Raw genomic sequence first — 26,207 nt, forward strand, 5'->3', positions numbered from 1 at the left:
TGTACATTTTTCTTCCTTTGTAAATATAAATGTGCATAGAGGTAGTGATCATTGGCTGAAAACATAGTTCTTGACATTGCAATGACATGCTTTAGTAAGGGCAGATCTTTGACATGGTAAGACAATGTATCTATGCATTTGTAGCAAAACAAAAATAACAAATATGAAAGAAACAAAGACAAGTATTTATCATCTGTTTTATCTCAGATTATATGATTTAATCTAGAAACCAGAGTGGACTCCGGATGCACTTTTAAACATGACACAGAGCCAGACTACCAGTACTAAAGCTCTAGAGGGCTACACATATAAGGAATTTATCTCTTCAAAAGCACAGGCACAAGCACAAAGTCAGTCACTTGCTCTCAGTTAAGGTCACTCCCTTCTCCCAGGAACTAGCTGAAAGCTTCTACATTTAGACCCTGATTTTTTTCTATTTAATTTTTAAGTGTTATTCTTGACTGCAGAACCACTGGCTACTGGTGCCAACAGTTACTCAGCATGTTTCCTTTATACCTCTCAGAAGATTTATCCCCGGGGAAGCAAATAGTTTTTAATTGTTTTTCTTACAGCTTTCACAGAGATGGAAAAGCTGCATGCTGCAGATCCACACTGCCCATTTAGCAGACTGAGGCAGAGAAATTACACTGGTACAATGAATGTGGTAGAGAATCAGCTGCCATAATTTAAAATTAGTTCTCTAACTTACTTATCCAGTGCTGACAGGCAGCCATGTCTGGGCCAGAATCCTGTTGTCACTTTGTACCAGCAATACTTAGGTTTTACAATTACAAAGGTGAGGGGAAAAAAAAAGAAAAACTTATCTGTTCTGTTTACTGAGCTCCAAGTAGGAGAATCATTACTCACACTGCAACTTCAGCAAAAGTTACACTGCTCTTCTCTAACTGTTACTTTCACCAAAGTGCCAGAGCAGGTTGAAGATTAATATAGGATGTCGCTCCTGGTCCATGTACAGAATAAGTGGATGCAAGATAAAGATGCATGTATCGTAACAATAACAGAAAAAAAGATTCTGAGTCTCCCTTTTCACTGACCTTTTTCTATTGGTGCTTTGATCTGCATTATTTTCTTCACTATGTAGCTCAGGATTGCTCAGGATTCCTACCAGCTAGCACCGAGAGAATGGCTTGCTGAGTACACAGGGACAGCTTTCTTGTGGCTTCTGGTTTAACCACAGCCCCAGTCGTTGTCGACATCACTTCTCCCAACCCCCCGCCCTGCAAAGCACCAATTCAGACCAACTAAACTGCAGCCAACTTCAAACGTTCCTCCCTCTTCCCTGCTAACTCTGTGTGCTGGGAGTGCTAGCAAGTCAGGGATCACAGGATGACTCATGATGGTAGGAAACTCAGGAAGTCTCTAGTCTGACCTGTTCCACTGCTTGGCTGTCCTCAGGGTAAAAAAGCTTTTCCTTACATCCCATCCAAATCTCTCGTTTCAAGTTCATGCTCATTGTCTCTGATCCTTCCACTATGCATCACCCTGAAGAGCCTGGCTCCATCTTCTTGAAAACCTCTCCATCTCTATTGGAAGGCTGCTATTAGGTTCCCCTGAAGCTGTCTCATCTCCAGGCTGGTCAAGCACAGCTCCCCCAGCCTCTTCTCACAGGCCAAGTACTCCAATCCCTGACAATCCTGGGGGACTCCACTGAACTCACCCCAGTTTACAAATGTCTTTCTTGTATTGGGGTCCCAAAACTGGATGCAGTACCTAGATGTAGTCTAATGAGGGCTGAGTCAAAAGCATAATCACTTCAGACTACTGGCTCCAATCCTGCCAGTACAGCCTGGGGTGCTGGTGCCCTTCCTTTCTGCCAGGGCACACTGCAGGCTCATGCCCTGCTTCATTGAGCAACAGGACCCCATGTCCTTTTCCACAGAGCTGCATCCCAGGCAGCCAGGGCCCAGCCTGCTCTGCTGCAGCATCGTTCTTCCTTCCCAAGTGCAGGACTTTGCACTTGCCCTTCCTGAACTTTCTAACTTTTCTGTCAGCACATTCCTCCAGCCTGACCAAGTTCTCCTGAATGGCAATCCTAAAATATGCTTTAAAAAAATTCAGAGTAAAGACATCCATCAGCAATTTTGGGACAGATGCAGAGATTTCAGTACTGTGACCAAAACTGAACTGCCTGCAGAGCTTCAGATGCAAAATCCCTTCAGTATTTCACAGCTTAAGAATTTGGTTTCCTTTGGCAGCCCACAGACACCACCACTGAAACCGGTCTCCAACCTAAACAGTCTACTGGCTGAAGTCCACCTCATTCTCATGTCTCTTTAGCTCATCCCTATAGTGGCTTTACTTGGATGACATTTACTTTTGTCCCATTGTGTTTGCTGTTGTCATCTATTTGCTGAGTGTCATCACTAGTGATAATAAAAATGATAGAAGAAGAGCTGAAAGTCACTTTCTTCTTTGGCCTGTCCCCTGCTTTCTGAGACATAACTATTGGTCGTATTGGTTTGTCATTCCCTGTTGCTGGTGTCTCTTTCACGGTCCTCTGGAATCTCATCAGGCGAAAGCACAGGAGTTGCAAAAGGCATCGTCGAAACTGCAAGAGAGAATAAATAGAATGAAGCTACCACTTCTTAAGCATTTACTATCATGTACGATCCAGTGAAGACAGCAGTATAGTAAATTACTCAAAATAACAGATTTCTGCATATTTCCACCTTGTTCCGAGTTAGTTTCAGTGCTGTGACAAACATGGTGGCTTTTTAGTGGGTACTTTTTTCCCTACACCAAAGAGCTGAATAAGATCACCTAGCCAGTAGAGGTCACTGAAATGCAATTTAATATTTTATCAGCAGCAAGATCTGCAATCTACAATCTGCAAAGAACAAGAGGACTAGGCTCCAAAGTATGCTATAGGTATTGTTCCTGTCCTTGAGTATTCAAAAATCACACATTTGATCTAGCAGGGGAAGAATATTCTCAGACACACTTCACAGGAGTATGCAGAGGGAAGGAACAAGGGGAGGAAGGAGATACAAAGTGACGTTTTCTTCCTTTTAAGTAACTCAGGGGTCTGGAATTTTAACAAAAGCATTGAGTGTCATAGATATAAAATGAAATTTCAAAGTTTGGTAACACAGAACTAAAGTATTCCCATTGAATATGGAAGGAACAGAAGTCTTTCAGCTAATTAGAAGCCATTTATGATACAGGGAGTCCATTCTACCTTGTGATTAAATAATGCAAGGTATTCAGTGAAAGCTCACATCAGTATACAGAATGACATTTCCAGAAGTAGCGCTGTTTTAAATGCTCCAATTATGGTCTCCCCTTCACAAAGCAAAGCATTCAGGTATGGGGGTTAAAGGATGCACTCATTCAGTAGTTCCATGTCTGCACACATCTAAAGCTCAGATACGATCCTTTGGGGAAATTCTCTGGTTTTACAAGAAATAAGTGGGCAGCTTCCTCTTCTTTTAATAATCCATAACAGGACATGCCTGGAATGTAAGAAGAGGACCAAAAAAAAAAAGCCACCAAAATCCACAACAACAAACGGGGCAGGGGGGAAACAACCCACTTCTCTGAAAAGGGAGTAGGACATGTTTCTCAACAGCCTTCCATTTAGCTGTGTTCAGGATTATTCTGTATTATCCTGCATGGTCACTGACTTTGCTTTTCCAGCTGTAATGCAAGAAGCTCTCTTGACACGCCAGTTTGGAACAAGGTTTTGTGATAGGAAATTAATCCTACTCTGACACAGGGAAGGCAATAGGTCCTGTTGGGAAGGGGATGTAGAAAGTTACAAGATGCTAGAGAAAGGTAATCTGGTGCTATGTGAAAACACAAGATAATGGTCATGTGGAGGCCTTGAAGATTTCAGAGATAATGTGGTAACTCTGAGTAGCATGAAAGTGATAAGGCACAAGCATGTTAAAACAGGTCAGACAGAGGAAGGATATTATAGAGAAGAACTAGGTTTAGGATTCCTTCTGAGGGCAAATTAACCCAGAAGGAAAAATATTATCATTTTGACCTTGATCTGGAATTAGAGGTGAGTGAGAAGCCCTTCACAATGCATCTCCAATAAGCATATCCAGCTGATTTGTTCTTATCATGGCTATGACTTTACTGGCATTGTGCCTGGTACCAGTTTGATTTGCTTCTGGGTATCAGAACCTACAAAATCTTCAGGTTAAACTACTCAGTTTATAAACTTTTATATACTCACAGTATTAAAAAAAACCAAAACCACCCTGTTGAAAAATACGCTTTTTGAACATGATTGTTGTTAGCTCCCCATACCCTGGCCAGCTCTCATATCGTGCAGCTGTGTAACCTTGGATCAGCCTGCTGTGAAATGAGCTATGGGGGAAGAGCTGTGAGATGCCATGTTGGGGGCCTCCTGCCTTCACAAAGGAACAGCATTTAAACTCACCCTTGCCCTCAGTCCTGGCCTGAGCTGCACTGCAGCCTTTGCCTGGCCAGCCACCTGGCCGATTGGACCCACTAACTTAGTTGCCTTGTCCCTACAGACTGCTGGCTGGCCTGGGCTGCTGCCTGGCAATTGCAAACCAGTGTAGGAAATCACAGAAAATTCCATCTCTATAATGAGGTAATGAAACCCCAGGGAAATCCTTCCAGCAATTTCTTTACCCTTTTTCAATTCATTTTTCTTTACCCTTTATCAAGTGATTCTATTAAACTCCAGATATCTTTATACAATCTTGGTTTCAGAAGTTGACAACATGCATGTTACACTTTCAGTTAATGTTTAGGGTTATAGTGAAGCTATTTTAATGTCTAAATAAATTCACCAACACAGCTTAACTGCACTCAGCGGTTATCTTCATAGTACTGATGATTTACAGAAAGATGTATAGTTTTCTAGTTTCTACACATTTGACATGCCACTGATAACTCCAAATACTTCCATTCTCTCTTTGCTCTGTAAAGCACTAAAATGAGCTAGTTACCACCATTAAATCAGCAGTTTACTTTTCATAATGAAGACTACAAATGCAGACAAAAATAAAAGCTTGTTTTTCTCATAGGTAAGTATGTCTTCTTAACAGTATATAATTTATCTCCAAAAAACATTTCACTGTCATCCACATAAGATTCTGTCTTTGAATACAACGAAGCTCTGAGAAATGTTACTGGTGTAATATTTTTCCACCAAAATCACCAATTTATCAAGACTGAAATGATCCAAGACAATGTGCCAAATTTTGTAAAATGTTCACTTAAAAACTTAAAATTGAAACATTTTAAGAACACAGTGTTTCAATTTCCTACTTTAAAATTAATTTTTTAGTGTTGTACACTTAGAAATTTTTAAATTCATAACAAATTACAACTTGTTGCCACTTGAGAGTAACCAAAGTTTCAGGATGTCTTTTTTTAAATTTTTTCTTCCAGGTGCCAACCGAACAAATACCTACTTTTGCTTTCAATGTTCTTTGTTTTTCATAGTTGAGCTTCTGAGAAGTAATATTATCAGGAACGTGTGTTCCTAAAACTTTTCTAGGCTTAAGCAGAACTGGAGTATGGAAAATTGTTTCACTCCCTGGTATTTTAACATTATTGAAACACCTTACTGACATATTTGCTTAGCAAAACCCAGTCTAAAATCCTAAACAGGCTGTCACTCATGGTTTTTTGTGAGCATACTTATTTGAAATACTACGCTTAGTTGTGAAATTCTTTTGTTGCCATAATGGAAAAGTCAGAGGCAAGTTTTTTCTTCCTAAAAAACAGACACTGGATAGTCTGAATTTTGTCTGATGGAGTTCTGTTTTGGTAAGGGAGTGATTCAGATGAGGTTTTCTAGTTGTAATCCATTTCATGGGTAAATTGTCAGAACTAGACATTTAAATTTTGACACTTTCCCCTTCCTTTCATGTGAGTGCTCATGTGTGAATTCAGACATTTAAAATCCAATTTCTGATAGGGTAGTACTTTAAGCACCATCAGGGATTTTAATTCTACTAGATCTTTACCATTTATCCTAGCTGTTCAAATTAAAAGAAAAAAAATCTAATCTTTACAGATTAAAGTAAATCAGATCTAACCTCCACAACTGTGGCATAGGCTACTAATTATTGAAATAAGAAAATCTTTCATGTACCTACCTTTCTACTCATGAAGATGTAGATGATTGGATTATAAGCAGTGCTTGACTTGGCAAAGAAAGATGGGATGATAGCTACTGTTGGAGTTACAAGGTTGCTATAGCCATATGTTACCAGGAGAGAGACCACTGCATAGGGCATCCAACAAATAAGGAATGTGGAGATCATTAAGAAACACATTTTAGCCACCTTCTTTTCATATTTTAGAAGTTTGATCACTTGAACAGTCTGGAAATCTTCCACACAGCGAAGCTGTAGAAGAAAGAGATAAAATGGTAAAGTAAAATAGTTCTATGTTTTTCTTGAAACTGAATAGTTCTAAATTTATTTATAAATAACTAATTTGCCAATTTAGTTTTAGGCACAGACACTATACACCTTATCTCATGAACCATAATTCTTCTGGAAGTTTATATCATGCTTCCCAGACTTTTACTGCTTATATTAAATGTGAAAATATGATCTGAGGAGAAATATAATAGCAAATCTACTGGAAAACAACAAATCCAGTGACATAACAAAATATGCTGCACTTATAAGTATTTTAGAAAACCACCTTGCCCTCCTCCACTGGCATAAGCAAGTTCAGTTCACATTTAGCAGTCCTTTGCCTGACTAGTTAGACAATCCCGTAGATTTGTCTCATCAGCAATCTTTTGAGAGAAGAAAATTTCATTAATAGGTTTTTCTGTACTGCTCTGCCATTTACTTTGGTACCCTGAAATTATGAAATCTCTATTTAAAGCAGAATACTAGACAGCAGGTTCCCAGTGTCATCTGAGTGAGTCATAAAATTAAGAAAAGATGGGACATGTACGCAAGCGTTCTCCATAACAGTTATCAGTTGTGCCAATACTGTTGACCACAAACTTGAATGGGCCCAGACTAATTACCCACAGAATATGAAACATTAACACTTTCTGACACTGAAGATTTGAATTAAAATGGGTTGCCTTAACATGGAAAACTGGTTTAACAGGGCTTAATCTCCGCTTGGAAGAGTCTTACAGGGTTATCTTCTCAAGAGTTGCAAAGAGGAGAGAGGGAGCTCCTTAACCAGGAAAACTGCAGACAGTCTTCTTTTCCCCCTGTTTCAAGGAAGGATCTGATGTGCATTAGCGAGCATGAGCAGTTCCCTAACCTGCCTCCCAGTAAAACTACACAACAAATAGATCTTGGTAGCTCTAGATTGATTCTCCTCCAACCTTACATCCTTTCTAGTGGTCCCTGATGTGGATGAACATTAAACATTCAGAAGTTTGAACAGGAAGCGAGAGTGCAAATTTAGGGTCTGATCAAAGCTTTACACATAGCATCAGCAATTTTCTCTGAAAATATTACATTAAGAGAAGTCTTTTATTTTAATCAACTTACCATTTTTACTGCATATAGAATATGGCCATAGCAATAGGCCATGATCCCAACAGGTGCTACTAGACAGCCAAGGAAAAAAAGGAGCACAAAGGAGGTATCATTGGGGTCTTTCGACTTCCAGTCCACTGAGCAACCTAATCCATGAATTTCCAGTGTGTATCTGTTCCAGCCCAAAAGAGGTGCTCCAGTCCAGGCTAATGAGTAAAGCCAGATGTATGTGATAGCCCGCCAAGACCAAGAGAAGTCAATCACTTTTGCATGGACTACTCGAATATAGCGTTCATAGGCAAGAACAGTGAGAGTCATAATTGAAACAATTCCTGTAAGAAAAATAAAAGAATATCAGATAAATCATTCACAAACATTGCAAATTGGATGGAAGTCCTCCTTGATAAACGTTTCCTTTGCTAGCAGGTTAACTCAAAATTAGCTAGCTCATATTATTAATCTGACACCAATAAGCTTGTGCTGGTTTTGGCTGGGATAAAATTAATTTTCTTCATAGAAGCTAGTATGAGGCTGTGTTTTGGATTTGTGCTGAAAACAGTGTTGATAATACAGGGATGTTTTCATTACTGATGAGCAGTGCTTACACAGAGTCAAGGCCTTTTCTGCTTCTTGCCCCACCCCACCAGCGAGGAGGCTGGGGGTGCACAAGGAGCTGGGAGGGGACACAGCTGGGACAGCTGACCCCAACTGACCGAAGGGATATTCCACACCATATGACATCATGCTTGGCATGTAAAGTTGGCGGGAAGAAGAAGGAAGGGGGGGACGTTCGGAGTGATGGCATTTGTCTTCCCAAGTAACCATTACATGTGATGGAGCTCTTGCTTTCCTGGAGATGGCTGAACACCTGCCTGCCCATGGGAAGGAATGAATGAATTCCTTGTTTTGCTTTGCTTGTATGCATGGCTTTTGCTTTACCTATTAAACTGTCTTTACCTCAACCCACAAGTTTTCTCACTTTTACCATTCCAATTCTCTCCGCCATCCCACTGGGGGGGGGGGGGGGGGCGGGGCAGGGGGAGTGAGTGAGCAGCTGTGTGGTGCTTACAGTTGCTGGCTGGGGTTAAACCACAACAAAGCTTTTTGGGTGACACCCCACTACTCACTAACTCCTAACTCAAACAGTAACACTAACTTCAGAACTACTCAGAGTAGGGTGCTGGAATCTGACCCATGGCCAAGAAGTAGGACAACAAAAAAAAAAAAAAGAGACCAAGCTAATACTTTTTCCTAAACATTACTTTGTGCTGCGGGGGGTGGGGGGGGATGGTTGGCAATTGTTGTGGGTTTTTTGGTTGCTTTGGGTTTGGGGTTTTTTTTGGAGGGGATGGGGTCGGTTTCTTTTAAAAAGAAAAAGCTGCTATATAAAAATGATATGATTAGCAATAACAAAATGTGTTAGAAACCTAGGGAATTCAGAGTTGAGACTGAAGTCAAAGAAAGCCTTCAACAACTGAAAGTATAGAAATGCACCTTTAATGTGAACAAAATGACCAGGAGAATTCCAACTTCTTTCAAGATTTCCTGTAAGTCTTTGCATTACAAAGAACAACCAGGAAAGCAGTGTTATGTTGCTGAAGGAGTCCGATGTGGAAGACATTGAGTTATATTAAGTGGCCTCTCCTATCTTGCTGCTATTATAAAAATATCATAGTCTTCATTTCAATTATTTGTGTACTCTCTTCTTTTTCTGTCCACCTCAACCGCACTACACACTTATGAACATGTTATGACAGAAATCACAGATTATTTTCAGCTCTCAGCATTACCCTATCCAGACACTTTTATAATTTAATGAAGTCAAGGCAAAATCAAGGTAATTCTGTCTTGATTAGAATAGAAGGCTTTCTGTTTCAATGGTCTGTGAAATTTAATGATCGAAAACAAATCTGCTCATCATGCATGTGTCAGTCACCTGAAACCTGTTACAATTCAGTCATCAAGCTCATATACACAGCCTCTTAACACAAAAGGTGTATTTCACAGCAGTCTGTAAGGTTATACAAATATCTGTGTCTAAATTAGTGTACATTTTATCTAACAAGCAGCACAGGTATTTTGTCATGCATACACACAGCATTTCATTTCTTCAAGTACATTCGTATTTGGCATAACATGCATTTATACATCTGTGAGAAGGTTAAACATGCAGATTTCACTTCCAAAAAGAGAATAACTATTATATCCAGCAGAAAACTTCAAAAGATATCACTGATATCTGGTCTCACTTTGAAAAAAGGCTAAGAATTTAAGGAAGACAAATTACCAATAGCATGCTCAATAACCAGCAATATGGATTTTAGGAAGGAAACTAAGAATAACAAAATCTAGATAAATACACAGCCTCTGTGTCAAGGCATTCATCAGCAAACCCAGCATGTTATTAACCGAGTAGCTCACAGAAGGATATGCTTTAAGATCTCTGTAAAAGTTACTTGATCCTGCAAGTATTAGAGGATCCCATTTTACAGGTGATGAGCTTAGAAAGCTTTCCTGATTAACAGGATTCCCACTCTAAAGGAAACATGCCACATTCTTGTCACAGCTCCCTTTGAAATGAAACAATGAACTTTTTTTTTTTAAAATATGTACATTTTTTGCCAGTGTTATCTTTAAACCTTCATCACAAAGAAGTAGATATTGGTGAACATGCAGAAGGCAAGGCAGACTACTTTCACAGTTAGTTTTGTATAGTTTTGTGGGTTTTCTTCTTGTATAAGTCATTGGTATAGGAATTTTGTTTCTATGGCTTGAAAGAGAAATGTGACTAGCAAATATGGACCAGAGGGTTTCCACAACACTTAAGATGTCATTGGTTGGGTTGGGGTTTTTTGTGGTTTTTTTTTTTTTTTTTTTTTTTTTAAATGAAGTTGATAGGAAGTCCTTCATGCCCTTTTTCAGGACATAACATGCTGAAAATAGATTGAAGAATGTGGACCTAAGCAAGACCTTAGCAGGAATTAGAAAATAATTACAGAATTATATAGGTACTATTCTACACTTATACTAGCTCAGGTAAATGCTTTATACAATCAAATGCAGTCTAATTCCTGAACACAAGGTAAAGACAAGAAATTCACTTTCCATTTCTCTGTGCCCAAAGACTAGGAATTACAAAATTTTACCTGATGGTTATTAAAATCATCCACAGACATTTTACCTGATGGTTATTAAAATCATCCACAGACATGTTTATGGAGGAAATTCACATTACTCAACTGTAGGCTCAGTTTGCTTACATAGTTCACTGAGGTTTTGTCTGTGATCAGTGGCTAGAAAGAATGGCTCCTCAGGATGATGAGTCAAAACTCCTAAATTAACCCCTTGCTTTTTGCCACCTTCCTTCTCTCCCACTAAGAAGCTCAGGGAAACCAGGTGGATAAATAAAGTACCTACAATGGTATTCAATGACTAATGTCCCTGTGTACTCTTAATATTTCCCATCAGTTTTTACACATGAGTACTGAGTTCTGGCTATGACAAAGTAATCAAAAGCACACACACTTGGTTGAAAGTACAGGTGTTCAGAAGCAATAATTTACTGAGTCCTTGACATTTTCAAGGAAGTCATTGGAAGTTCAATATCTCTAAAACTTTGTACTTACACATAGATTACACTTGAATACATAGATTACACATTGATTACATAGAATACACTTACACTTGAACAGTTTTAGCTCAAGCCCCTTTCAGTCTGAAACCGGTGCTCTTTAAATGGATACTTGAGTTTTCTACTCAAACTGTAAAAGGGAGCTTGGTTAGCCCATCGGACTGCATGTACTGAAATGCAAATCCCTGTTCTGTTGGTATTCAGGAAGTGACTGGTAGCATGTAGGCATGAGACGAGAAATGCAGGTCACAGCACGTTACAGTAAATTCTTCTCTGATGCAGGATCTCTACTGTAACAAGGTCATAGCTGTAAGAGCAGAGGTTGAAGTAGTTAACCATAAAAATAGAAATTTGAAGCAAAATGTCCTTGCAGGATAATACAAAATGTAGGGAATTTTGTCCAAAGAAGCCCTTTGTGCTGTGGAGCCATGGCTGCCTGTGTATTCCTGGTAGAGGACATGCAGAAATACCTCTAAAACCAGGAATACTGAGATCTGCCCTAGGGAGACGAGTTTTAAAATGTGTATTAGAAACAAAGTCCATAACTAGGGGAAAAAAACCCCACCACATTTCATTCTGATGGAGGGTGCTGTAGATAATGCTGTTCAAGAGTCATTTGGGTCTTGTTCTTGTTACTTCTAAAGTGGGCGACATGACAGAGGAATTCATAAGAAAACAAAATTTCAGTGTGTTCAACGGGTAGAAGCTACCTTGAGAGTGTGCATCACATCTAAGTAAACATGGTTTTAAATGGGCAGATAAGCACCTTTTAACTCTCAGGTGAGAGATTACCAATAAATTACTTTTACTGAATGAGCTGAACTGAACTACAGACAGCATCTCTCAGCATTTGGACATTGCTGAACAGAAATAGCCAGAGAACAACTTCTGGGTAGTGTCATCAGCATTTCAGAAGCAATTTAACTCACAGGAATCTCTTTAAGATTGCACTGCTTTTTTTGCTCTCCTCTCCTTTAATGTTACCAAAAAAAAGTATGGAAAAAATTGTATGAAATACTACTATACTGCCATAGAATGCAAATAACTTTGTTAGAGCTGCAAATTTGATTGTCCATCTTTTTAATATAGAAATTCTAGAGAGTAACTCTCATGACTTAAGTTGAAAGTCATTAGTCCATAAGAATTTAGTAGTTCTTTTTTAGAACTGTTTCCATGTACTTGATATTAATCTTTAATAATGTACTGTAAGATTTGATGCCTGTTTTCAGAAAGAAATAAAGCTTGCAAAAAGCTGTACACAATAAAACTTATTTTGACTTTACTGTGTAAAGTCTTTGTAATTTGAAGGTTAAGCTTGTGATTTCAAGGTTTCAAATGTTATTACAACAAGTTGTTTAAGCCCTCAAAATACAAGCAGCTGCACAACTCAGTTACACCACAAACTGGGGAGCTCTTGCTTTTGATAGAAGTAACAATTAATTCTTGGCAACAGTTTTCCAGCCTGTAAAAGTTTGAACTATTTCTTTTATTCCTAACTCTAAAGTATAAGAAAATTCTCAATAGGTAGAATCTTCAAAACTGTCAAAATGACTTAGGAGCTTATGTTCCACTAAAAGTCAGTGGAGCATAAGGTCCAGTTTTGCACTGGGTGGGCAGGGAAGAGTCCTTATTTTTTAATAGGACTTCAGTACAGGCAATGGCAAGACTAGAACAGAAAACAATTTGAATTTTTCCCCCATTATGCATCTTTTCCATTCTGCATCACTATGCAACCAAAGCACATTTGCTATTTCTAACAAAAACTTTGAGAAAGAAGCACAGATTAGCTCGTATAACTAGAATAGTCTCATGGATAGACCATTAAAGTATGAACTGACTTTCATATCTGTGAATGATCTGCAGCAAAGACAGGAAACCTTATATGTTACTTCAGTTTCCCAACTATTGGGAATTTCAGCTATTCTGTGTGCGCACTTTGTGGGAACAAATTCCATTATGAAGCTGCAAAGCCATAAAAACAGAAAATGCCCAAGTGTCTCATACAACTCTAAGTAGCGAGAGCTGGAATATGCCTCTACACTTAATGATATGAACTAATAACACTCACAGTAGCAAAAATGTTGAAAAAGTCCATTCAAACTCAATGTGCCACAGTCAGTATGCAACATGCATTTCGACAGTCTGCAGTTTTTTCCATATGCTAATAGCACTGTCAAGTTCCAACCAAATTTCTACAAAAGGCAAAATAAAATTAAAAAAATATTTAATGAGGTACTTATATCTTATTTGGGTAATTACCTGTACCGCTTCTGCACTAATCCCAAGGATGGAAAACTTCTTCTCAAATGAGGAAATTATAATTAAAATGGAGGTGGGGAAGGGAGAATTTATACATTTTTGGTAGGTGAAATTAATTCAGTTGGCCATTAGCTCTGATGTCAAGGGATGATTTCAAGCAGCAGTTGTGATATATTCAACATCCTAAGGAGTACTGCTGGAACTTTACAGTTCTTGGTTATGATTAACAAATGAAAGAGTTACATTTCCTTTTGAGATTATTTTAAGTTAGTTCCTTTTTTACTCATGGTAATCTAGGATTCTAGTAAATCTGCTCTATTAACCTATTAATGCCAATAACAAGATAGCCAAAAAAATTACATCTAAAGATGCATCTACAGAGTAATTGTTAAACCTACATCTAAAGTCATAGCTTTCACAAAGTAAGCCAGAGCTTTTCACAAGACTTATCTAGATGCATAGTTCAAAGGGTTCAGTAAGAAGTTTTTCATTTTGAAGTCACCCACAAATGGATTTAAGGGCTCATTTCTTAAGGGGCCTGCTTCTAATAAATTCCTGCCCCTAGCAGACTTATTTGCAGAGGTCTAGAAGTCAGTTTTTAATCAGACTTTCTATCTTTAAAGAAAATAGTTTTGGAAAGAAAATAATTTTTGAATCAATAATAACTAGCAAAGAAGCTTGTAACATCCATGCTTATCAGTTTGCCATTGAAGCCAAAGCTGTTATATCAAAATAATTTCTATAAAAGCTAATCCTCTAGATTAATGTGTTTTGTTCTGCAAGATAACTAGCAGAAGTGTAAAACTGGTTTCAGATACACAGTTAAAACTTGAAACAAATATATAAAAATTCACCTTTGGATCATAGTTTCATTAGATGTAGTGTGTATTTGGTTGTTGTCCAGATTTTTCCCAGCAAATGTCAATGACGCTATAGAGAAGGCTGAGTGAAGTTTATTATGGTTCACCACAAAGAGTTCACAAGTGAATCCTGAAGTCTTAATTCAATCAAAATTCGTATTAAACATTAATGAAGTCTCTGTACATAAGAACTTCATCCATTATTCATTTTGAATTTTAACCTAAAACTTTCAGAATTATTTCATTCTAGAGATCTTCCTTTTCTATATTATGCTCCACTTCAGCATCTTTTAATCATCTTTTCACTGTTAGTGATTTCTTCTTTTGAAACATTGTTTTATCATAAAGTTTATCTTCCATCTTAACAAGTCACTCTTTATGGTCAGTTCACAGTTCCATATCTTTGCCCAATATTAACACTAAATCCTTACATCAGGAAGGATGGAGGGAATGGTTAGATGATCAGAGTTAAGGGGCTTAAGTGCAGGATTGTGTACAAAGCAATGAAAAGCACTGGTTATTTGTGGTTCAGATAAACCTATTAAAGTCATCTTGATAAGACGTACATCTGAAATATGATGCTGAACTGGTAGAACCACCTCTTAACAGTCCATTTGGTGGATCTGATGGGATATCTATGCTGGGCATTAAAGATTCTCTTCTTTTTCCGTGGTCATTAAGCCTTCTTGGCATAACCTATATTTAAAAACAATTATGGATAACATACACCTGTAGCTACCTTGACTTTCAAACACTATGCAAGCCTCCATAAAGACCTTAATTTAGTTTGGATGACAGATTCATTTTTAAATTAGAGGAAAAAAATGGTCTTACTTATTTTACCCTTCTTTTGTCTACTCATCGAACTTCTAGGCAAATTTAAGCAGTAATGGTATGGTATTAATTTCTCTACTTCAGTCATAGTTGCATATTCAGATCAAAAATTACAAAGAAACCTGAAAGTTTGTTTATACTGTAAAAAATAAATTCATGATGCTAACTTCAGTTAGCTAATTCAGGTTAAAACAGAAGTAAAAACAAGGTTTTAATTTGTATTAGCAACTGAAATTCTACACTACAGACAAGTGTTGAAAACAACTTACTAACAAGAGTGAAAAACGACCTTGTTGTTATGGATTTCATGCAGCAAAATACAGATTTTTAAAATTTTTTTTTTTTCCAGTATGGATTAATTCTTAACATTGATTTCTCTATGTTGACTCTAGCTGTGATGTCAAGCTTCAAAACAATCCCAGAACTTTTAACACTAAAGAACAAGTGTAAGTGTTCTTTAACTACTCATATGCTAAATAAAGCACAGAGGCCGGTAAGCACGTACCTGGTGACACTGTGGTAACTATCCCTAGTATTGATGGTATCATGCTATGAAATTAAGCAATTTATGAGACTCCGTATCCTGTGAGGTAGAGGCTCTCTGAGGCAGGGGAGGAGGGGGAAGGTGGTGGTTGTGTGTTGTCCTCAATGTTATCTCATGATGAATGGTTGCATACATCTGATCTTAAGCTTTATTCTGGCTAAGTCAGCAGACCACAGATTCTCTTTCATATGTGACACTCGAGCATGGATCATCTATTTGCAATGCTAGCTGCTGAGTATTTGACATGTTAAGCGGATGGAATATCCTTCAGGTGTGTAACATGTCTGGTCTGATGCCACAATTTCCCCCATAGCACTAAGCTGGCACTTTCTGTGTGGAGCCATACCCTTGTGGGGCAGCAGGAACTGACTCCCAAAATTTGTAGCCGATATGGCAGGAAAATAAAGGAACCCTACACATAGTGTTACCTAGAGTAGACACACACACATGCACATCTCACATAAGTAGAATATTTGTCACTTTCTCAAAGAGTCTCTGAAGTCTGTTTTCAAAGCCATCCCTGTCATCCCACCTCCCCACTCACCTAAGCCTGGCTTGTCCTGGATATTCCTCCATCTTTGCTATTTGTTTTTCAGTCCTGCTGCCTATGAACACCTTCTTTCATGTCACACATTTTAGTGGGAAAGGATGGGAATACATGGCAGTAGGAACTACAACTCCTGATTTTCTTCTTTGCATGCTCAGAAATCAAATTGAAAGGCAAGTCTATGACCACAAAGAATCTCAAGTCACAGTTACCACTAAAGAAGAGAGAATACAGTCTATTTGTCCAAGGATAATGAAACCTGAAGCACCTAACGCATACACTGATTGAGATATCTGTCACTACTTCTACATGCCTCTTTCTAGTGCCAGTTCGTCCAATAAATTGGTCTATTACAGCCCCTGGGAAGCAATCATGAATCTTTGGTTTCAAGCAATTTTGAGCTACAGAGGACTCCATCTTCTCCCTCACACCCCCGCCAATCAAAATACATTGATTTTGGGTCACTTTTGGTTGGCTGGTAAACAGCAGGTTATAATGTCCATTGTAACCACAGAACGTAATGGTGTTACTTGATTTAAGCCAAATCTTGGCAGAGATTTGCCAAGAGCACACAGATGCAAGGCTTCTTGTGCTGTCCCCACAAATGCAGTGCTTTGCATAATGCCATACACTTCGGTGGCAGTTCTCACCTGGAAGACCCTCACCTTTTTTAGCCCACTACATATCCACATCATCCATGTTCTTGTACTGCTTCCAACTGCCTCATATGTGATTTATGCATGTGGATGGCTCCATTCATTTTCCATGTACAATTTAGTTTTTGTGGCCTAGCACAGAGGAAAGCACTGAATTTTACTTCCTCCACACCCCCCAAGCAGCTTTTCTGGAAATTATTTAGATTTCATTCTGAGTGAGCTGCAGATTTTAATATGATGAAATATGTGCTGATTAAAAAAAAAAAGTCTGTTACAGAAAGCCATTATGGTTATTGTTTGGATATTAGTCCCTGAAACGAGAACCTGTACTTTTCTTCAAGCAAGGGAGAGGCAAACATGGGAATTCATTACTTTGACTCTCTTAGCAAAAATATGCATTTCAAAACAATTTTTGGTTTTACCTGAAACAAATTTTGTTATGCTTAAAACTTCTTGAGATACTTGAGATTTATGTATTTTGATTCAAGACTAAGGCCCAATTCTGAGGGTTGATTTACACTACTAGCAAATCAGTCTTCCTAACTGTCTGAAAGACTTGACTGCTCAGTGTTTACAAATAATGCTTGTCTAATCTATAGATTTTCATCTCAGAGAATACTCCTGCCCGTAAGTACTGACTATAAACACTCTTTGTGTTTAGGAACTACAGATGCTAGTTTTAGCTCCAGTTTAAATCTGGGCAATTACTCTAGCATGAATGGGGTCATTCTCATTTAAACTGCCTAGGTCAAATGTAGCAAAAGGGTCTTCTTGTTTAAGCCAGTAGCATGCAATTTCTATGTTGCAGCTCTCCTCCAGTAGCCAGCCACTCAGAATCAGAGAGGAATGATAAGTTATTTCTTGTTGTATGGGCTTTTTTGAAATAAGTCTCATTTTTGCCTCTCTCTTTTATTATTTTCCTAGAGAAATACTGCATTTGGTGTAGGTTTGATTATGTCTTATGTGATATTCTATTTCCTCTGTACTCTGTGTTTTTCCAGGAGTCATATTAGTCGATACATCATAAAATACTTCAAGCTGCAGTGTCAATCATCAGGGAGAAGAGTGCAAACCACATCTGCAGTGTATTGCCCCATACAATCTGTGTATTCTGACTTTAGATTCCCTAACTAGAACAAAATAATCCAGTGCTCCTCAGAACAGAAGTGTTAGTTTCAACTAATTCTAACCACCACAATTGCTTCAGCCCTCTGCATGCAATATAAAACTTACTTGCACTGTTTGCCATACTGCAGCCCCCTGCCCCAGAACATGGCTTGTAATTTGGACAGAGTGTGTATCAGACATGTATTCCTGAAGACTGAGCATCTCTACAGAGCAACTACAGCATAATGTAGCAAATGAGATTCAACTCAGACAGATCAAGACTTCTGTGGAAGGGCATCTTATTTTCCATATCAATTAATCCTTGACCTATACCCAAGTGCTGAATTATTATTTTGCATACCTGATCAGAGGGGAAAGCCACTCTTCTGCAATCCCTCCTCACCTCCTTCACATTTGAAAAGCTAAACAGCAGCAATTGAGTAGAAGCAATTTCTTGTCCCTGGCAAGACAAGGCGCTACTGCACTCTGTAGTTTTGTAGTACCTAATATATAACCAATCTATTTGAATTCAGGAATTAGGTGTCATAATATGTTTTAGGTGACAGCTATGTATCACCTCTAATTTTTTAACAAATTTTAGCATCCGCAGTCAAATCTAGGTAGATGAAAATCACTTCTAGACAAAATAGACTTCAAGTATATTTTATATACCTCTCCTATAAAACTACAGTGGAATTAATCACGTCTTCCATGTCCAGTCCTGCAAGTGATTAATTCACTTTAAAAAAAATTGCTAAAGCTGAAAGCTTGCTGATTGAGTCTCCAGCTGTCTGTAACACAAGATCCTAAAACTGTCTGCTGAGTAACCATAGAAAATGCTTTTAGTGAGATTAAATCAGTGCATATAACACACATTGGTAATGCAAGAGGGTGGCACAGGGCATCATTCTTCCAGTGTGCAGGGAAGAGCCTTAGATGAAGTAGCTAACAATTATATACAGATACATTTTTTCGCTTTGTTTTAAAATAGGCTGTAACTGAAGTGAGGTCCACAGGACAGTCTCTGGCAATTAATCCTTCCTTCAGTATTGGGCGGGGAATCAGCTTGCCTTAAAACAAATAAATAAAATAACTTTTCACAATTGTATTCTTTCCTGCTCAGCAAACAGATTCTCCCTCAGTTGTACACTCTGCAGCTTTTCACGGGAAAGTATAGTCTGTAAAACTGCTTACAAATCCTCCCATCCTCCAGTTCACGTTACTGGAAGGGAGTACACACCTGGATCTCAATGTTTACTTGGTAGTTCATCAAAATCTGGCTGCTGTATACCAATGGTGACTTGTCCAGAAGGGTCATAATACTTTCAATTAATTTGACATTAAAAGCTGACAGTGTTGGTTTTTTTTACCCTCACAAAAACAGCTTACAGTTAGGAAAGACAGAGGTCTCTAATCACACTTGAGTAACACTAGCCTTTCAATCACAAACAGTTAAGGTTTAATAACATAAAGCCTACCCCAGAGTCCACCCTTACTATGCAATCTCCTGTCAAGAGACTGCCTCAGATACACAATTTCAGTTCCTTTTCCTCAAGACTATTCCTGTTATCAATCAGTTTTTCCACTCCTTTCTTCCCTTCCTCAATTAAACATATCAGAAAGTGTTAGAATAACACTACTGGCAGATGGTTTAGTTGCTGTTACTGGTAGCTGAAGTGATTTATGCTTGTGAGGTACATATGTACGTTCCACATGATCAGACTAGCTTACTTCTGAACCCTCAGGGCCTAACGCCATGTACAGAAATCATTAAAGCAGACATCCATTGCCTGTAGATGGGCAGGATACAAGCTTGTCTTATGCACATCAAGTTCTGCAACAGTCACTGTCACTTTAAAAAACCTTGTTTGTCTGTTTGTGAAAATCCAGCAGATGCACGTAAAGATTATTATGCCCTGAGCCTGTATTCCACAATTAAACAAATTCTTGCTTCAGGTAAGAGGGTATCTGTGTCTGTTAACAAAGACATTTGGGTATGTTTACCTGCCAGGTGTCTTCTCTAGCAATTATACCCAAAAACCTATGCTCTCAGTGATAAGACAGTAAACCTCCCAGGTATAAGTTGTATTACTAAATCAGATAAAGGGATTATGCAGATCTCTACTACTTGCAGCTTGGTTGACTACCGACAGGGAAAGAGTTACAAGCTTCTACGTAAGGAGAGGGTGGCAGGCTCAGTGGGACCAGCATAGAGCTGACTGCACACCTCCGTGGAAAGGTGACCCTCACGGTTTAAATACATCACTTAAGTGAAGTAGCTACCATATTCCATCAGGATACACCCCTGTTAAAAAATAAATACTGGAACTCAGTATAACTAAATTAAATGGGGATTACCGTCTAAGGCTGACAACCACGTCATCAAAGCTTAGACTAAGACTTGTCAGTCATCCAATCCATGTTGTTTTCTCCACACTAGTATATGGAGTGCTGAGAATGGCTTTGTAATGGCAAAGAGAAGCTCTTTTCATGGCCTGTGTTGTGAACACATATGTACCTAAACTGTATCTTGACTTCAGAATCTAATGAGTAAAAGAAAATTGGGATTGTTACTTGTGTGACAAGGACAGATGTTCAGCAGTCAAAATGATCAGTTTTGCACTCTAGCAAGCAGATCTCTGCACATTCTAAAGGCTCAATGAAAAGCTTTCAAGTCCCAGAAAAAATAGCCAGCAGTAGCATGAACAGCAAGTCCTGAGCTGTACAACGCAACACAAGAGCGGATATTACTACATGGGCTTGCCCAATGATAAAGTTATGATAATGCAAAAATAGACTATTGCAAGGAACACAAAAAATAGCCATTTATCCCTAGACAGACAATCCGTAGTTCTGTTGCCTTCTTCTCAAAGCTTTCGGAACATGAAGTCTGGTTACAGTGTCCAAGTTCTGGATCTCATGTGCCTCCAAACTGCTAGACTGGCTGATAAAATGAGAAGCACTTTTACATAGGAAATTTTCAGATTCTCCAACCCAAAATTCCTAGGAGAAGTGTAGAGAGGGCTCTTGTTGTTGTGGTTGGGGGGGAGGGGGGAGGGGGGAAGTTGTCGTCATTACATAACAAAGACTTCTGAAAACGCAGATGCTAACAGTTTATTTTAAGCACACATTTCACATATGTATTTAATCATATTGACATTCTTAAGAGGAAAACAGAAATACCTTGATCTTGGCTTTCAAAACAGTATGAGCAAAAACCTGATAACAACACGTGACAATTTAAAATAAAGCTGCATGATCATGATTTTCAAAGTGATTCTTGATTATTAACTACAGTAATTTGAAACAATCTGATTTTCAAAGCTTGTTAAGAATCAACTCTGAATTTAAAGTGAAAATCTTTTTTTTTTTTTTTTTAAAAAAAGCAGCTGTAATCATGTGTCCCAAACTTGTTTACTGTCAGGGGAACCTCTCATTTATAGATCAACAAATGTGGAAGACAGCTTACACTGAGTATTGGGGCTTAGAGCCTGTTCTTCCAAGAAAAAAATTACTTCAGGATTCTCTTATTTGAACTTAAGATTGAAGAGCCTTTGGACATGAAGAGCTGGTACAGAAAGCTCACATAGCAATGTCCAAGTTCATGCTCAAGAATGTAATCGCATAGCTGTAAATAAACAAGTTTTGGTCGGCTAATGTAAAGTGAGCTGGACTGGGTCCAATCCCAGCAAATGCTCACAGCAGTAAAGTAACCTCACAGTATCTGTTATTATTTAATAGACTCCATATCCACAGTATCAGAACTACCCCCACTTTATTCTAGAAATATCTTTATTAGGTCACTCTGGTTTACTGAGGAATGGAAAACTGCAAAGCTGTAACTATTCTGCTTAGCTAATGAGGATCTCACTTTTAAAAGCTGCCAATTTTGTATGTCTTCTAATCAATGAATGTACTTTTTATTCACAAAAGTTCGGGGGGGGAAGTGTTACGCTTTAAGAATCACTGCTAGATAATACGCATACAAGACTTCATTACATTACCTTCCCCACCACCCCCTCCCCCAAGATAATAGCTGACTTGGGCTTTTATATACAAGGGAAGTGTATTTATAAATATAATACCTGGTTACTCTGACTGAAATCTTCAATCAGTATCTTCACCACCATCAGAAAAGAAAAAAAAAAAAGAAAAAATCAAAAACCTTCAAATCACTGCTCTCTTCATAGACATATTACAAAATGAAAATAGAAGTTGTGATGGCAATGGTCCAGATGGCAAACAAAGTGCAATGCTACCTGCAGGACATAATTTTTTTTTCCTCAGTATTGACATGCCCCCTGCTACCCCTGCTACCAGTTGGGTGGGGAACCACTTATCTTCACAAACAGAAAAGAACAATCTTTCTGTTTCCAGCTGAGAATATGAAAACAATACTATGTACAAAAGGAAAGCTTAAGATTAGGTGTAACTTTATTAGGTTAGCATCGAATTATAATAGCTAAGTTAAATACTTTCTATGACTTTACATAGCAGCTGAACAAAGTAAATTCAGGTATCAGATATTCCTGAACACTAACTTGTGCATTTATTCTCTACTTCCATATGACAGACTACATACAAACACACACTTTTCTAATACATCATTAAAAAAATTCTTCCCACTGAAACACACTATGGAAGAGGAAAATAATATGAACAAGCACAGGAAGATGCAATTTTGCAAACCAGTGATGCTAGCTGAACCACTCTGTAGATAAGGCCCATGCATTTGGCTACATTTCCTTAAGAATAAGTTTATTTAATAAAGGGATGCAGGAAAGCATCAACACTGAATACATTTATAGTGACAAATTATGTAGCACACCTCAATAAACCGGAAGTGAAAAAAAATCACTTGTGATCAAGCATTTTGCTTGCCAATTTCTCTCTCATTGTTTCTATTTGTTCCATCTTTGGAAGATGGTAAAAGATGTTTTTTTAGTCTGTTTTTTACATTACTCCTACTACGCATCTTATTTTTTGACCCTATGTGCAAAATGCCTTCATCAAAAATAGTAAGTATATAAGGGATAAAGATAGGAATAGAACTATACTTCACTTCCCCTGTGTAAGCTTAATGCTCAGCTGCCTAGCAGAACCTGCTTGACAGATGCTTGAGTTTCTCAAGTATTTGAACTGGCTGAGTGATATAGGCAGCCTTATTTTAGCTGGGTTCTTTAGTACTTTCCCTGATAACACCAGGAAACAAATGTCTGAGAGCTGTTAACCACAGAAGTCATCCAATACCAAACCTTGCACAAATGTCTAACTACATCCTGCATCCACCACAGCTTCCAAGACACAAGATTTTTGCTGTACTACGCAGCAGCAGTCAAATCAATCATGAGGAACCATGCACCTTTGTCCCAGCAGCCCACCAAAGGCATACTGTAGCACCATATGAAATAAAGATTTAGGCAGGAAAGCTGCAAAGCTTACAAAAGACTTTAATTTGCCTTATTAAAGACAATTTTCAGTGCACATGCGTTGTATGTGTGTGCACAGTGATCCACCTCTAATTTATACACCTCTGCCAGAAAACAAGATCTGACATGAGCTTTAAATTTGGTTACTGATTAGCCAAACACTTTCACCATTGCAAACAATCCTATACTTTTACAGCATCCTTTGTCAGTAAAAACAAAGCTATATTTCTTTTAACAGACTGCACATGCATAGCTGGACTGCATCCTGTTCTTTTGCAGACTTCTGTAAAGGTTATGCATGAATTTCAAGAAAGAAAGCAGTAAAGAGCTTACAGTTTTTAGAAACAGCAGAAGTACTCCTTCTGCAGTGCTAAAAATCCCATTTCATGGGAATCAGTGGTTTCCCAAATGCCAGCCGTGACACTGGTATGACTGAAAGATAGTACCTGAATTTCACACATGGATAAAGAAATCCCAGGCATTGTCACACACTGGGAAGCTTTCTAGACAGACACGTCCGGACACCGGGGAGGCTGCACCCCTCGGGGGCAGGCAGGGAGCACTGCCACAGGACCCGGCCAGCTTTCCACCTGTTCTACCCACGCGGGACACTGCTGACCCTACAGCCAGAGTCGTACGTGCTCCTTACCCACAGATCGCAGCGTTTCCTCACATAAAATACAATCTTTTATGCTCATGAAGTCTGCGCAACACTCGGTCAACTCGGAGACCCCTTTTAACAACACTGCTGTCTTTTCCCGTAAATTTCCCGTCACACCGGCAAGTGCGGGAGGCCGAGAAACAGATCGCTGATGGATTTACTGTTTGCTCCGGATCGTTCCTCTCAGCACTTTCGACCTTCTTACCAAAACTCTGCCGTCCGGCGCCGCCGGGAGGGGGACCCCCAACCCCGGCCCCTGCGAGCCGCCACGGCGGCGGCTCCTCGCCCGCCGCCGCCCGCCGGGCCCCGGCTCCCCCGGCGGGGAAAGCGCCTCCTCCCGCCCCGCCAGGGCACCGCGCACCCCTCCAGGGCGGGAGGGAGGGCGGGCGGGCAGCGGTAACTGAGGGGAGACGAAGAACTGATCAAGGGAAGAAACTCCTGGGACGAAGCTGTGAGGGACGCGGCGGTTGCTTGAGGGAAAGGGGGGAGGCGACGGTTGGGGCGGAGGTACGTGACCGTTGGGGACAGGTGGGGAGGGGGGACAGGCGAAAGCGGGCAAGGAGAGCGACAGCAGCCGAGAGAAGGGGCCCAGCGGGACAGGAAGGGGACGTGAGGCGACCGGGGCCCCGTCACCCACCGAAGAGGCTGTTGCTGAAGCCGTCCCAGACGCAGCCGGCGGCGTCCCACACCCAGCGGCTCCTCAGGCAGGACATGAAGGTAAGGCTCACGCCGAAGACGGACACCAGCAGGTCGCTGATGCTGATGTTGACGAGGAAGAGGTTGGTGGGCGTGCGGAGCCGCTTGAACTTGTAGTAGAGCGCCAGCACCAGCAGGTTGTTGCACAAGCCCAGCATGCCGATGGTGGCGACGAGCAGCGCCAGCAGGTCGTAGGTGCCGGCGCTGAAGAGGGGCCGCTCGCCCGGCACCTCCTGCTCCCCTGCCGAGGGCTCCGGGCGGCTCGTCGTGCCTGTGCTGTTCCCCGAGTGCATGGCTCACGGCTCGCCACTCATAGCCCGCCAGGGCCCGGCCGGAGCGGAGCTAAGCCTCTCCGTCCGCTCCTAGCCCCATCGCAGACCGCTAATGAGGGCAGGAGGAGGAGGAGCCCCCTCCGCCTTCCCGCCCACGGAGGGCGCGCCCTCGGGTGTCTTCGTCCTTCCCTGCCCTAGGGTGGGCCCTGCTCCTGCCGGGCGGTCCGGGCGTTGCTCCCGGCGGCATAAAGCCTGCGAGCGCGTTCTTACCGCCACACAACGCCTGCGTGGGTGTCGCATGGCTCCTTCTCAGCGAGTACCTCACCTCGCCCTCTCACTTGCGGCGGTGAGCAGCCTGGTCATGACTGGGATGCGGCTGTCTCCTCCTCTTCATTAAAATCCGCCGTGGGTTTTGGCTCCGTGCGGCTGCCTTCAGCAGCACTTCCCTCTGGGGAGCCGCGTTTGGGCAGGCCGCCTCAGCGCCCTGCTCGGGGAAGAGGTAGAAATTGCTGAGCGGGTATTTAGACTTCTCCAGATATCCTGCCAGTGAAAACTCCTACTATGGCGATAGTTTCTTCTAAGGTGCTTCCCCACAGTGCTCAGAGGTGGCTCTAGTAGGTGCATCCTTGCAAAGCAACCAGCAGCGTCGTGGCCCAGGCAAACTTGTGGTGCAAGTGGACATCTTTTTGTCAGCCATGGAGCAAGTAAGATACCAAAGTTCACACTATGAAGTCACTTATTTTTATACCTTTGTCTCCAGTGTGTGTTGTGTGAAAACGGTACAGGAATGCCCAAGCTGCCTGTGTACAGCTCTAGCTGTTTTAGTCAGGGTGTTGTATGACTCCCAGCTGTGCTAGGGTAGCTGTACTGCCTCCAAACCCAACCTACCCCTGAATATAGCACAGTGATTTTTGCTCAGCATGGCTTTGGGCCTAAAACACCTTGCCAGACCAAGCATCAGTCTTCCTCACAGGAAGACCTCTAGTTTGTTTGCTTTACTAGCTGACCCACATATGTGCTGATGTGTGACAGCCTTCATGAGGGCCCAAATAAAACTTTCAGTTTAGATCTATTCTTAGTTTAGATGAAAAAAAAATATGTCAGCTGTGGAAGCAACAGAATTTTCATGGAAGTGTGTCTTGGCAAACAATACCTCATTTTTTTCCCTTCTCATACACATGGTGGTATTAAAAGGGCTAGACTAAGGGTGTAATACCTTGTGGACTGAGACTGAAAACATGG

The 26,207-nt window shown here is 40.2% G+C and overlaps 1 protein-coding gene across 1 annotated transcript; it reads right to left on the reverse strand.

Annotated features, from left to right (window-relative positions):
- Positions 1 to 283: 283 nt before the first annotated feature.
- On the reverse strand, positions 284 to 25,018 carry OPN3 (opsin 3). The gene is made up of 4 exons (XM_072858047.1): positions 24,635 to 25,018; positions 7,482 to 7,801; positions 6,108 to 6,359; positions 284 to 2,569 (listed from the first exon to the last, which is right to left on the reverse strand). Exons 1-4 carry the CDS (start codon positions 24,984 to 24,986, stop codon positions 2,306 to 2,308), a joined length of 1,188 nt encoding a protein of 395 aa, XP_072714148.1. The 5' UTR covers positions 24,987 to 25,018; the 3' UTR covers positions 284 to 2,305.
- Between the last annotated feature and the right edge of the window lie 1,189 nt (positions 25,019 to 26,207).

The sequence above is a fragment of the Ciconia boyciana genome, chromosome 3 (assembly GCF_034638445.1).
Source record: "Ciconia boyciana chromosome 3, ASM3463844v1, whole genome shotgun sequence".
Classification (NCBI taxonomy): Eukaryota; Metazoa; Chordata; class Aves; order Ciconiiformes; family Ciconiidae; genus Ciconia; species Ciconia boyciana.